The sequence below is a fragment of the Nothobranchius furzeri genome, chromosome 6 (genome assembly GCF_043380555.1).
Source record: "Nothobranchius furzeri strain GRZ-AD chromosome 6, NfurGRZ-RIMD1, whole genome shotgun sequence".
Classification (NCBI taxonomy): Eukaryota; Metazoa; Chordata; class Actinopteri; order Cyprinodontiformes; family Nothobranchiidae; genus Nothobranchius; species Nothobranchius furzeri.
Genome location: NC_091746.1, coordinates 44,623,234 through 44,636,663, shown reverse-complemented (window position 1 = coordinate 44,636,663; position 13,430 = coordinate 44,623,234). Strand labels below are relative to the sequence as shown.

General features: G+C 39.6%; 1 protein-coding gene across 4 annotated transcripts in view; it reads right to left on the bottom strand.

Annotated features, from left to right (window-relative positions):
• The window catches only part of cntfr (ciliary neurotrophic factor receptor), a 335,019-nt gene that overhangs the window by 13,758 nt on the left and 307,831 nt on the right, over window positions 1-13,430 (bottom strand). For all 4 annotated transcript variants that reach the window (XM_054744199.2, XM_054744200.2, XM_054744202.2 and 1 more), the window contains 2 exons: window positions 1,721-1,789; window positions 1,442-1,562 (listed from right to left, as the gene is read on the bottom strand). In XM_054744199.2, coding sequence (XP_054600174.2) covers window positions 1,442-1,562; window positions 1,721-1,789 — 190 coding nt within the window. The remainder of the gene's footprint in view (window positions 1-1,441; window positions 1,563-1,720; window positions 1,790-13,430) is intronic.

The window sequence follows — 13,430 nt, the reverse complement described above, 5'->3', positions numbered from 1 at the left end:
CACTCGAGGCGCTAGCTGTCATTTGTTCTTTGCTTCTCCAGCATGATCTAAAAACTGTGTAAAAAACATTCAGCTCTGGAATAGACGTCTAGTTGTTCCGACATCATCAGTGCGTCCAGTGATTTGAATCTGACAAGCGAGTCAGCATCACATCTGCCAATCAGACTATTATGATCCCTGTGTCTATCTTTATGGAAATGTGTCAGCTCACACACAACGATTTATAAACCGCAATTAATTACATTAAAAATTCCAATTTTCTGTGTGAAAATGCTGAAAGAGAGTTGGTTTGGAGCTGTGAGAAATACATGAGTCTTTTTTTTTTAAAGATAGCCTGGTTTCCCCCCCGAGGCGGTGTTCAGCCGTTCACGCTGCTGAGTGTCAGTTTGTCTGCAGTCAGCCGGATCCCAGAGCTCAAATTTTGATGTAAGTTTGAGCTTATGAACGGTAATTTTTAGGAGATAAAATTGTGTTGTGTAAACATACTCTCACTAATTAAAATGTTACAATAGCCTTGGGTAGACAACATAAAAATAATCAAGAAAGTACTTAAAAATACTGACACATTAGGTACAAATGTATTGTGTAAAATCAGATATTTTGACAGTATTGGCAGTCTGAAGTTAGCACGACTGCAGAAAGTGCGTCCTGATTGTTATTTAAAATTTCTAGTGATTAAATTATTGAAAAGGGGTATAACACATGGACAAAAACTTCATCCCAGTTTTATATCTGGGAAATCAGAGGGACTCTGCCCATTTTAAATTACAGTTAACATAAAAGTGACAGAGATGCTAACACACTTAGGAGTGTAATGATGATGAAACAAGAAGGGAAAGAGGATAATGTAAGCTAATTGCAATTTATATCAACATTGAATTTTCAGCAAACAAATTGCAATTGCTTGTTCCTCTAAAAGATCTCTTTTTTTATCTGGCCTTGTGCTTGTTTAACATTTGTGCTATTTTCTCTAGCATTTGCAGAATCAAGCTATCATAAATCATAAAAGAAAAACAAACCATTTATTATCATTATGCTCGTGATGTTAGCTAATGCTGCTGGAGCGAGACGTTGTGCAGTCTGGCTCACTTAAATCTTGCACCATACAGTTTACCACCTTTCAGGAGTCCTCACAGTGTGGCATGAGCAGTCCTGTTCGACAGCAGAAAAACACACAGCGTGGTCCGGGCATTAGCTTGAACGTTATACAAATACTGTCTGTTAGGGAGTGTGTGGGACTTTCAGCCCAACGGCTCTCGTGTGCAGACTCTGACTTTCAAAGTATAACATGGCGTTTGTACATGGGATTTCCTGGCTTCACCTTTACACTACACCTCCAGCTTGGGCACAGACATAAATACTGATATTAATCCACATTTATCTCTATTTTTAATCCACTGAGCAACTTTTCTCCGACAACCCTGAATGTGTCACAACATACCAGTAAGAAAGTCCACTTCAGTTGTGGAAGTGTTTGGCAGAGGCTCCTCAATCCAAGGTGTAGCATGGACGGCAACGCTCCAGTCACTCCATGTACCAATCTCCGTGTCTTTAGCAGCCACCTGCTCAACACCAGTTCTTAGTTAGTGAGTGGGAGACAGTTAGAGAAACGAGGAACAAATAAAAGATCAAACAAATCTCTAGAGAGAAAGTAAGCAACTGACTTTGATATACACTAATTTAACTCACTTTTCTTTGTTAGTTTGAGTAAACGTGTTACCTGAATGATGTATTCCTTTCCAGCATAGGCATCAGTGATGGTATGAGAAGTGCTGTCAGTCAGCTCCACCTAAGAAAACCAACAAAACACAACAAAACTCTTCAAAAGGGATCAAAAACAACATGCACATGTAACTTTCATTTGCAGCAGGACATTAGGCCCGGCTACTTGGGCTGAAGCCCCGGATGTTTCATGAAAAGCCCCGGATCTAAATCGTGGAAGTAACATGCAGTACCAAAGTCCAACAGAGAGGGAGCAGCTGGCAGTAGTTTGTATACAGCCTGCCTGAGCCTCCACCACTGAAGAAGAAGCCCTTCAGCAGCCGGCTTCTTCCCAGTGTTGCCAACTCAGCGACTTTGTCACTGTTCCTAACGACTTTTTGACCCCCCTCAACGACTTTTTTCCCAAAAAGCGCCTAGCGACAAACTTAGCGACATTTCTCAGGACCCGTTGCTACTTTCTGTAGAACTTTCATGTAGATATTCCCCACAGATTAGCAACAAAGAAACCGTTTGCACTCTGAACCGTTCTTCCGGGAGTAAGGGAAGAGAACGATAATCTGCGCATGTGCACGAGGATTGACCAATCATAAACCGTTTTCGGCCGGTCTGATTCGCTGAAGACAGAGTTCAGCTGCAGAGCTGGAGACCGCCGATTTACGTCTGCTGCTTTCATTTTGCTGCAGGCTCACGCTTTTACTAGAGATGGCGCGGGCGTCAACCTGCCATCTCTGGTTCTGCAGCCGTCAGACACTTTGGTTTTTCCTGCATTTGGCAAATACAGTCATCGGGAGTTTCAACTACCGTCCCGTTTACACACGCAGCTCTGTGGCTCATCTGAATTTCCTTCAGTGACACAGGGATGGTTATACCATGAGACAGCCGCTCCCTTTTGCTCGGTGCATCGTTATTATCACGATGGAGAAAACACACAACAGAGAAGTTGAGAAACTATGAGGTGTAAAAAAACTGCTTTTTAGGAAAATGTCTGTGAGAATGAGGAGAGCAGGAGGTCTGAGTTATATCCTACAACAGAACTGTTTGGATCACCACACCATATCTGTCTTAATGCCACTTTATTGGTAGTTTTGGAATTTATTGTACATATCAAAGCAATTTGGGCCATTTTAATCATACTAATTAATAACTTTAACATATAACAGTTTTTATTTTCCTCCCTTTTAGTCAATCAATCAATCAATCAATCAAAGCTTTATTTATAAAGCGCCTTCCGCAACCCTGTCAGGAAGCCCAAAGCGCTGATCATCATGTCCTATTCCTAGTCCTATTATATATATATATATATATATATATATATATATATATATATATATTAGATGCTATGGGGAAAACGAACGCTAATGTGGCGTGATGATGTCATCAATATGTAAATTAGCACGTGACGTCATCTGGCGACATCTAGTGACTTTTGGGGGGAACTTCAGCTACTTTCAGTCAAAAACAGTTGGCAACACTGTCTTCTACACTCTCTGCCTGAAACGCATGAGTGAAGATGGACATAAGGACGTTTTTTTTTAGACAAAAAGTACCGCAACAGAACCCCAGCTTTGATGAGACTGGTGCTGACTCTGGTTTGTGAGTCTTATTTGAAAATATTTGTTGTGCTGCTGGTTTGCCTAAAGTTAGCTTACTATCAGGTAAAGTTGTTGGAGAAAGAAAGGGAATATTTACTATCATCTCACACTAAACACTAACAGGAACAATACTCTGCCCTGAAAATGCTTAATATGTAGCTTCAGATTAAAAATTATGTGGTACAAGACATATATGATGTTGACTAGTGCGTGTCACGTGCGTGTGTGTGCGTGTGTTAAGCCCCGGATGTTCTTCAGTTCTTAATCCGCCCCTGCAGCAGGATAACTTCTAGGAAAATCAACAGTTTACCTGAATGCTATTAATGTTCTCCACTAGAAATACTAATTTATGAATAACTATTGTATTTTTAAGGCCACACGTACTTTTGAGGTTAACTCTGTGGCCTTAGGGATATGAAGTGCTCCAAAATTATGAAATATAAAAAGAGCCACAGCTAAAACGGGCAGTTCAGAGGTCCTGCGTCAACTTTCAATCTGCATGTCCAACTTCTCCACGGCTATACCCATAAATTATGAGCTCAGTGCAGGAATTCTAGTTGGAGCTTTTAGTGATTTATAGTGGGAGGACCTTTTCAGGTCAAGTGTGTGGCTTTAACCTTCAGGTGTTTTACACTTTGTTGATAAATTGATTGAAACTTGATGCCCCTCGGCAGCCTCTGCTCTCTGCGCATGCAAAAACTCCAGCAGAGACACATACATAATTGATGATCATACCAGAGGGCAGTGGCATCAGGACCGCTTTTTTTCCCCCGACAGAATGAACAAAATGTTTGAGTTACAGAAGAATGAATGAGAAAATGATTTGCTGCTCCTCTGTAATTTACGGTTAGTGCTGTGTATGTGTGTGTGTGTGTGTGTGTGTGTGTTTGCTTGCCTTTGCTCTTTGCCTAGAATGCTGAGGTGTAAAAACTAGAGAGGAGGCAGCAGGGTGTTTAGCTAAAAAAATAAAACCACTTACCAAATGTCTGTTGTATCTTCTAGTTTAAACCAATGAACCAAGACACATAAACACCCTTCTGCCACACTTATGAAGATGTTTTGTAGCGTCAAATTGACAGCCATGTCAACAATAAAACTTCTTTTGAAAAAGGAGTTCAAGACGCTATTTGGACACGTTGCTTAACAGTGAAATAAAATTTATTGCCAATGTTTGAAAAATTCCCGGGAATTTGATCATCCTAGCTCGGCAACTCCCTGCAGAGTCTTCGTCTCATGGACGTGCAGATCATGTCTATATCGAGTCTGACGGTCCAGGCCACACCTGTAGGATGTCCAAACAAGGTCTTTGCACAGTAAATATCTACAAACAATATTATAAATGTCATAAAATTAAACACAACGTCAGTGTGAAATAAGTTGTGTTAACTACCTTTTAAGAAAACCCTCAGGTCTACCTTTTAGTACCAAAAACTACATGCATACTAAATAAAGAGCTCATAATGGTGTTCCCAAATTAAATAACTAAGGTTTTAGTCTATTTTGCTCTTTTTTTACATCAACATGCTGCATTTGATATCCAACAATGACCCTAAACCAAACAGGATTTGAATTTGAGTGTCTGTATGAAACAAATAGTAAGAGCCAAGTGACCAACCACACAAACAGTGACATCACCAAGAGTCACTGGGGTGGCCTGCAATTTTCCAGGGGGGTCCACAGGCCTCCCATGGCCACCCTTTGGGGGCATCACTGAATTAAGAGCATTCACACCTTTTGATACGACACAACTTTTGGCACAACAGGTTTGTGAAGCTCTGGGATGATTTCTCTCCTGTGAGACTAACTTGTCATGAAAGAGAATTGATGAACAATGCACACAGTTGTCTTCCCAAAAAAAAAAAGCCTCAAAAACATCCATGAGTGTAAAATGAAATGAATTTTCATGAGTAAGATCTGTGTTCCATTGAAGATGGGAGAACTTTACAGGACAACCATCAGTGCAACTCTACACCAATCAGGTCTTATGGTAAGAGCTGCCAGACAGACTCCTAAAAGGCCCTTGACAGCCCCCTGGGAGTTTGCCAAGGGCTCCTGAATGACTCTAAGACCATGCAATGGAAAATCCTCTCATCTGATGAAACGAAGATAGCGCTATTTGGAGTGATTCCCAACTCTCTCTCTTTCTCTCTCTCTCTGTGTGTGTGTGTGTGTGTGTGTGTGTGTGTGTGTGTGTGTGTGTGTGTGTGTGTGTGTGTGTGTGTGTGTGTGTGTGTGTGTGTGTGTGTGTGTGTGTGTGTGTGTGTGTGTGTGTGTGTGTGTGTGTGTGTGTGTGTGTGTGTGTGTGTGTGTGTGTGTGTGTGTGTGTGTGTGTGTGTGTGTGTGTGTAAGAAACCAGGCCCTGATTATTGGGCCATTAATACATCCCTATAGTCAAACATAGCTATAATACCATTATGTTATATGGACTGGGTTTTTTTGTATTAGTGCCAGGGGATTATACCATTGCAAAAAAATATTCTGATATTCAAAGAACAGATATAAAAAATAAATAAATAAATAAATAAATAAATAAAATCTAAATCCTGCAGGGATGGAGAATCAAGTAGAAACTCTGAACTGACATTCCCAGTCTAGCAAGGTTAAGCTTAAATATATCTCCAATGAGGATTTAGGTGCGTGATGACCATGGAGGATGATTTCAGAAAAGGGTTTATGTTGCTGTTGGTGTCAAAAATACTTCAACCACAATGCATTTGTCTAAAGATGCCACTGAGATACAATGTATGAACAATTCAAAAGGATCTTAAACCTTCCCAATGCATTAGAGGGAGAAGCCGTGCCTGTATTCATCCTGTGAAGGGTTGGTACGGACATTTGGCGCAGAAGTGCAAGCTGAATCTGTTAGTCACAGCTGATTGCCGCTCCCATCATGAAGTGTGCACATGTTTTATTTACCTGCATTTCTTCTAACAGCCATGACAGAAGAAAAGCAGAGGAAGTGAAAGCCCTCTGGATCAAACAAATCATGAAAAGGTGCTTCAGAATGGCAAGTTCTGCACGTTTGTGTCAAATCAGCCATGTGACAAAGTTTCATGGTCAAATCACGGCAGAGAGGAGAGCTGCGAAAATGGTGCACATCATGCACCGAGAGCTTAAAATTTGATAAACATCACCAATAACACTCAAGAATCTCTTTGAATTCATTTTAAATTTTACCAATTCTAATTAATTTAATCTTTAAATATAATTTTCATTACTGATCGCCAACTTAAGTTGGTTTCACCAGCAGCCGGCTATTGGGTCAAAACTGAATGGTTTTTGTCCACCATCAGCAGAAGTCAAACATCTGCCTGGACATGCAAACCTCTCATACACTCCAGCCTTGCATCCTCTGTCTTCCTGTAATCTCTCCATCTTATCGCTCACCCCCTCTGTGCAAAGTCGACCCCTGCATTTTCAGCATGGCCTTGATGTGAACAGCCTCTCTGTTTGGAAGGAAACTCAGACTTTATCTGCCTAACGGAGCGCTACATTTCTAGGCTTAATTTCATTAGTGGCATGCAGTAACGTCATCCCAGCATGTGTGTTTCTGCTGAGAACAGTTTGCGAGTGTGGTTACACGTCAGCATACACAGCATGGTGTGTGTCCTCTGATGTTTAGATGTGGCCCAACCAGCATGTCCAACTGTTGCTTCTACACGCATTCCTCCCTGCCTATAATGTGCATGTCTATGTTCCTGCGTTTTCTCTTTGCACACTGATGTCTACGATGAGACTCTTTGATTTGTGTATGTGCTTTGATGTGTTATTTCCTGTGTGTGCGTGGGAATATACCTTCTCTGAGTATTTGTGTATGTCTGCATGCAGATGTATGGTATAACGCTTGTCTGTTTACATGAGGAGAATGTGGCACACACTTAAAGATAGGAATTTTCAGGGAGATATATGCATTTCTCGAATGCCAAGAGCAAGAAGGGCACTTAATATCTCGTGATACAAGGAGGTGAAGGGGTGAACGGGCGATAGATCCGAGGCTCTTGCTGCAAAAAGCCTTTCAATTGTGACTGTTTGTCTCTCCCTGCTCCCTGTGAGGGAGTGTGTTTACATTGCACATGTGTCTAGAGGGCTTATCTGTTCAATGTTGATTAAAACTGGAATTGTGCAAATGTGTTTAAACACTGAATTTGGTGTGCACACTCACTAGGAAAGGAGGGTCAGGGAACGCACACAATGCCACCTCAAACAGCAAAATATTTACCTCATAACAATCATGTCACATTAACTCAGACTAAATATGTTGTATTACCTCACTGCAGGGAAGTATAGACTACACAAATCACCCACAAAATGACTCACTTTGAAAGTGATGACTTTGTGATCCAATGTTTTTGTGAAGTCCTGGACAGCAAGCTAGTCTCAGTATGAGCAGAGTAAACTGGTACGAGTTCAGTTCACCAACAAATAACTTTTTCATTTTCATTAAAAAAAAAACAAAAGAATTGTAAATGTTGTCTTGTCACTTGGATTCAGTTTCTGGGAGTTCTTTACATTTCCACTCTCAGACGAATCGTGACTCAGGAGCAATCAACAAACCCATTTCTATAAAACTGTGGTCATGTTTGAAGCGCTGTAAGGCGCTGTTTTCTAATTAACTAATAAACACTTACAAAAGTTTACCAATAATTTGTCATTGAGTATATTCATTTCAAATAGAATGTGAAAGTTGTGTCTCCAATTTTTCTTTTGAAGCCACATGACCAAAACGTTTTCACACCCGAAGCAGCTAAAACTAACGAAGGGTGACTATTTGGCTTCTTTAACTTGTCGCCAGGGTCGGACTGGGGGGGGGTGGGGAGGGTACCGTTTACCCAGGGCCCACTGCAGGGAGGGGCCCTGAGACAGCTTTGAATAAAAATGTTTTATTGTTGTTGTTTTCCCCCCCAACTTACTTAATGTCTTAATAAACTTCCCTTTACCTGGATAAAGAGGTTAAGAAACAGAATTTCGCCTTAAAAATAATAACTGAATAATCTCTGAGGCATCTATCACCCCTTAAAAATGTGCAAAGTGGTTTAGTCCACACCAGCGGCCAGGGGCTGCACAGCCGCATGAACAGCTAATGGGACATCGCAGATGCCGACAGCCAGAGCTGGAGGCAGGAGAGTCAGTCATGTTTTTTCCCAAGAAAGGGAAATCTGGCTTCCAGAAAAGAAAAGAAAAGAAAGGAAAAGAAAAGAAAAGAAGGAGAAGGAGAAAAAGTTAATTGAACAGAAGCAAGTATTGACTAGGTTCTTCAAGAAGGAAGGTGAGCAGCAGCAGAACACAGTTTTAGCTGATATTAGCTAGCTCTCAGAAGCTGCATTCATGTTAGGTGTTCAGTGTTAAACGCCTTTAGTTTCACCATCAAGATCAAATATAAATTAATTAGTGTTATCAGTGAAAACACTAATTAATATATATATATATATATATATATATATATATATATATATATATATATTAATCAGAATTATTATCGCGGGTGGCCGCCGCCAATTAATTCGCAGACCTCGCAGTAAAAACAGGTTCACTCTGTGTGGATATTTCAGCTCCTTCCCAGTCATGGACCAGGACAAACTTGGTATTGATGGATTTGTGGTAATCTCAGGAATGAGAAGCTGCCACTGTTTTTCGTATAGCATGATGACACTGGTGTTAGAGGATTGTTATTGACTTGGTTAGATATTTTAAGCCTATTTTAAATTTCTTTATATTTGATCTTGAAAACGGACAATCTTATAATTTGGCGGAAAATGCAGGGATTATAAAATTTAGAGTACATTACATTCACAGAGAGAACCTGGTTTATTTCATGTCATATGTATTTAATATATCAAGATATTTCAGTATTAGCAAAGCTTAACATCATGAACCATGACAGACATGACTGAAGAGCAGATGAAGATATCATGCCAGGCACTGATGAGAAAACATTACAAGGATCTCACAGCTGAATTTGAGAATGAGATGCTACACCTGAGAACAATATATGGTGCCACGTTTCCACACATTCGGTCTCCTCTATGGGGTGCCATTTGTAAAGTCAAACAGTCATAATCTAACAGCAATATTTTTGGTTATTTAGCATATTATAAGAGATAAAATTGTGAGTTCACTTTTTTGAAGTCATATTTTCACCATGTTATTCATACATTTATAAATGTTAAAGTTTCCAAATACATATTTAGTTAGCAAGCTAAATATTTAATTTGTAGTTAAATATTTATTTTGCAAACTAAATATTTAGGTCTGATCCAAATATTTAGTTTGTAAAATAAATATTTAATTCACTAACTAAATATTTAATTTACTAATTAAATATTTATTTTGGAACTAAATATTTAATTTGTAAATTAAATATTTATTTTCCGAAATAAATATTTTGATCCCAGCTAAATATTTATTTTGGAGCTAAACATTTAGTTTGCAAAATCAGTATTTGAGAAATAAATATTTAAGTCTGACCCAAAAATATAAAATATAGTGTGGAGCTAAATAACATTGTGGAAAATAAATATTTAGCTGGTACTTAAACATTTAGCTAATATGCAGATTCGCTTGCCAATAAGCGGAAGTTGGTTACCAAAATAAATGCTGGATCTCGCTAACTTCTTTCTAAACTCTTGCTACGAACCAGAACTTGTTTTATCTCCGGTTCTATTCTTCTGAACATGTCCGACGTGTTGGCTAACCTAGAAGACTTGTACCTAGGGCCCAGAATTTGGTGCTACGCCCCTGCTTGTCGCCAACGCTCACCAAACATTAAAGGTGAACTGTGGAGCACGAAGACCGAAGCAACATCTAGTGCGTGGAGGTTATAGTTATGCAACAGTAGAACAAGGTTTCCAGCTGATGGGATACCAGGTTAGCTGTCGATGTGTGACATTATTTTATTTGGGTCCAAATGCTGTAGGCTTCACCTAAACTCACTCTGGTTTTAGATCTTTTATGGTTGTTCCTCTTTTAAGAAGGATATCAACACCTTCTGGGCTCAGAAGCTGCTGATTGACTGTCCGCCATTTTCCACAGGACCAACAACCTGGCAACCTGCATTAGTGAATTCTATTTGCTGATAGATATAAACATTAACCAGTGTTGTGCCCATCAAAAATACATATTTGGTTACTTTTTAGTTACTATTAGGGATGTCCAGATCTGATCTCAGGATGAGAAATCAGTCCCGATCACGCGGTTTCATACTTGATCTGGATCAGGCGTTGCTTCCTGATTTGGACTCAAATGCAGGTTTCAAATTATTGAAGAGCTAAGGTGAACTCCGTTCTCTTTAAATGATAACGAGATCCCGTGAAGTTTTTTATTCGTGCCTGATGTGCTTTTCCACTGTGGCACTCATCACCCGTGCTCTGGTAACTTTACGTCACTGGTGCGGTCTGGCAGCTGTACTGTACCTTCATTCTGCACACCTCTAAATGCCCTGTGGAGTTTATTTTTAAATATGGCTTTTTAAAAAAATTGTTCCATATTCAATATTTAAGAAATTGGCTTGAATGATTTGAGCAGAGCAGGGTTGCAGGTGAATGTAGAATTTTGTGCATCTAAACCATTAGCTTTGAAATTTGATGAAGTTTTGAATGGTTTGGCATGTTTCACTAGCTAACACCAACTTCAGTTGCACAACACAACTGTACAAGCAGCTTGTTAGCTAGTTAGCTTTCAGTGTTGAATTGTCATGAATGTCATGAATTTGTTACATTTGCCTTCTTTTTGAAAGCAAAAATCTCTTTGGAATAGTGTGACTGGTTAGCTAGATAGCCTGTTAGTTTCTTGGTATTAGCTGTTACTTTAGAAATTTGACAAACATTTTTTTTAGGTTTGACTTGTTTGAGATGGCAAAAAACTATGTACCACTATGCGCTAAGTTACAAGGTATTAGCTTTTAGGTTTGGCATTTGAGAAATTATTGAAGGATGGACACGTTTTGGTGGTTGAAATCAAGTTTGGGATATGCGCAATATGACTGGTAACTAGCCAGTTCAATTCAAATTCAAATTCAAAAATACGTCATTAATCACAGAGGGAAATTGATTATAGCTGTTATAAGTTATATATACCATACCATACCATACCACTTTATTTATATAGCGCTTTCAACACGGCATTACAACCATACAAAGCGCTGCACAAAAGACAAGCAAGAAAACACAAGTTAAAATAGTCAGGTAAATGGAAAATGTAAAAAGGAGCAAAGAAATAAAACAACAGACTATTAACAGTAAAAGCAAATAAAACCAGAATATAAAAACACAAAATTAAAATTCAATTGTCTAGGAGGGACAATGGATTAGCTAAGGAGTTATGGAAATTAGGGATCGAATGCGTAAGTGAAGTAGAGGGTCTTCAGACGAGATTTAAAGACGCCGATAGAGGAAGCTTGCCTAACCTGCAGTGGTAATGAGTTCCATAACTTTGGGGCACAGACTGAAAAAGCCCTTTCCCCACGAGTCTTCAAACGTGCCTTAGGGACAGTTAAGAGGAGTTGATCTTCAGACCTAAGAGCTCGAGGAGGGTGGTAGTAATGAAGGAGATCACACAGATAGGGAGGAGCTTGACCGTTTAAGGATTTGAACGTGAGAAGTAAAATTTTATAATTGATCCTGAATTTAACGGGCAACCAGTGAAGCGTTTTACGAATAGGTGAGATGTGGTGTCTTCTTTCAGCTCCAGTCAGGAACCTTGCTGCAGAATTCTGAACAAGCTGAAGCCAAGTTATAACTGCTTGATATTTATTTTGTATTGCCGTTTTGTTTTGATAATATTTTGATGCTTCACTTAGGCCACCGTATTGGTGTCTCTGCTTTTTGCAGATGATGTGGTCCGATTGGCTTCATCAGAACGTGATCTCTGGTTTTTGCTGGAGCGGCTCGCAGCCAAGTGTGAAGCAGCTGGGATGAGAATCAGCTCCTCTAAATCCGTGACCATGGTCTTGAATCGGAAAAGGGTAGAATGCCTTCTTTTACTGGTTTTTAGGTGGTTAGTAGAGCAAATAAAACCCATTGCTGGATCCTCTGTACTTTTTGATCAACAGACACCTGATTTACAATAAGTAGCAGTGGTTTTGGCTGACTACCCACCAGATGTGAAACTGTCTACAACGTCCTGCCATAAGGGTTGTACTGACTTTCAACATACAGGTGGTGTTGTTTTGTGGTCAGGTGCTCTGTTTAGACTCTCAGTCCCTAGCTGTCTTCTGCTTTAATGTTTATTTCTAAAAGATGCAATTTGATACATAATGTGTGATAACATTTCCTACCCACTGAAACTAGATCTAAAGACAAAACATCCATTAACTGCAACTCAGGGCGTTTAGGCACATCTACTTATTCAGAATGTGTGTGTGTGTGTGTGTGTGTGTGTGTGTGTGTGTGTGTGGTGTGTGTGTGTGTGTGTGTGTGTGTGTGTGTGTGTGTGTGTGTGTGTGTGTGTGTGTGTGTGTGTGTGCGTGCATGAAACTGATAAGTAGCGAGAAAGAGAAGCTGAGACATTCCCTCTCACACATCCAACACGCTGTGTGTTGCTACAACATGCACAGACAAATGCACACACTCCCAAAGAGCTTCTACAGAAATCCAGGCAATGTGAAGGGCAGAGAGAGTAGATGTGAACATTCCTAAGGGATTGCATAAGGAACCGTGAGAAAGAGAAGTGGGCTTTTTGCTCTCCTCTTCTCGTTCCACATTTAGTTATTTTTTATGTTTCCTTTTTTCCGTCCACTTTTAATTTTTTTACTTCCTAGCGTTGGATGTCACATACCCTGTCTGGCACCAATGTTTATGGTTGTACAGCATTCAAATTACTTTCCCAATGGGGTCAATAAAGTTTAATCTCTTCTTATTTTATACAGATACACATTTATTGTGATGCTCTGGAGATAAGTTCAAAGACCTCCTAGTGACCTCAATATTTACCAATGCCAGGTCTTAAAAATGGTCAGTTAGGACTTTTACAAGGTCTGGAAAAATACAATTAAATAAGGAACAATGTTTGCTGTAGTTAAGTTTGGGCCGTTGATGTGGATAGAATAGGTCAGCGGTGGAAAGGACAACAAAGCAGACTGAACAATGTAAAAATATTGAAGAAAAATTAAGCTGGTGGAAA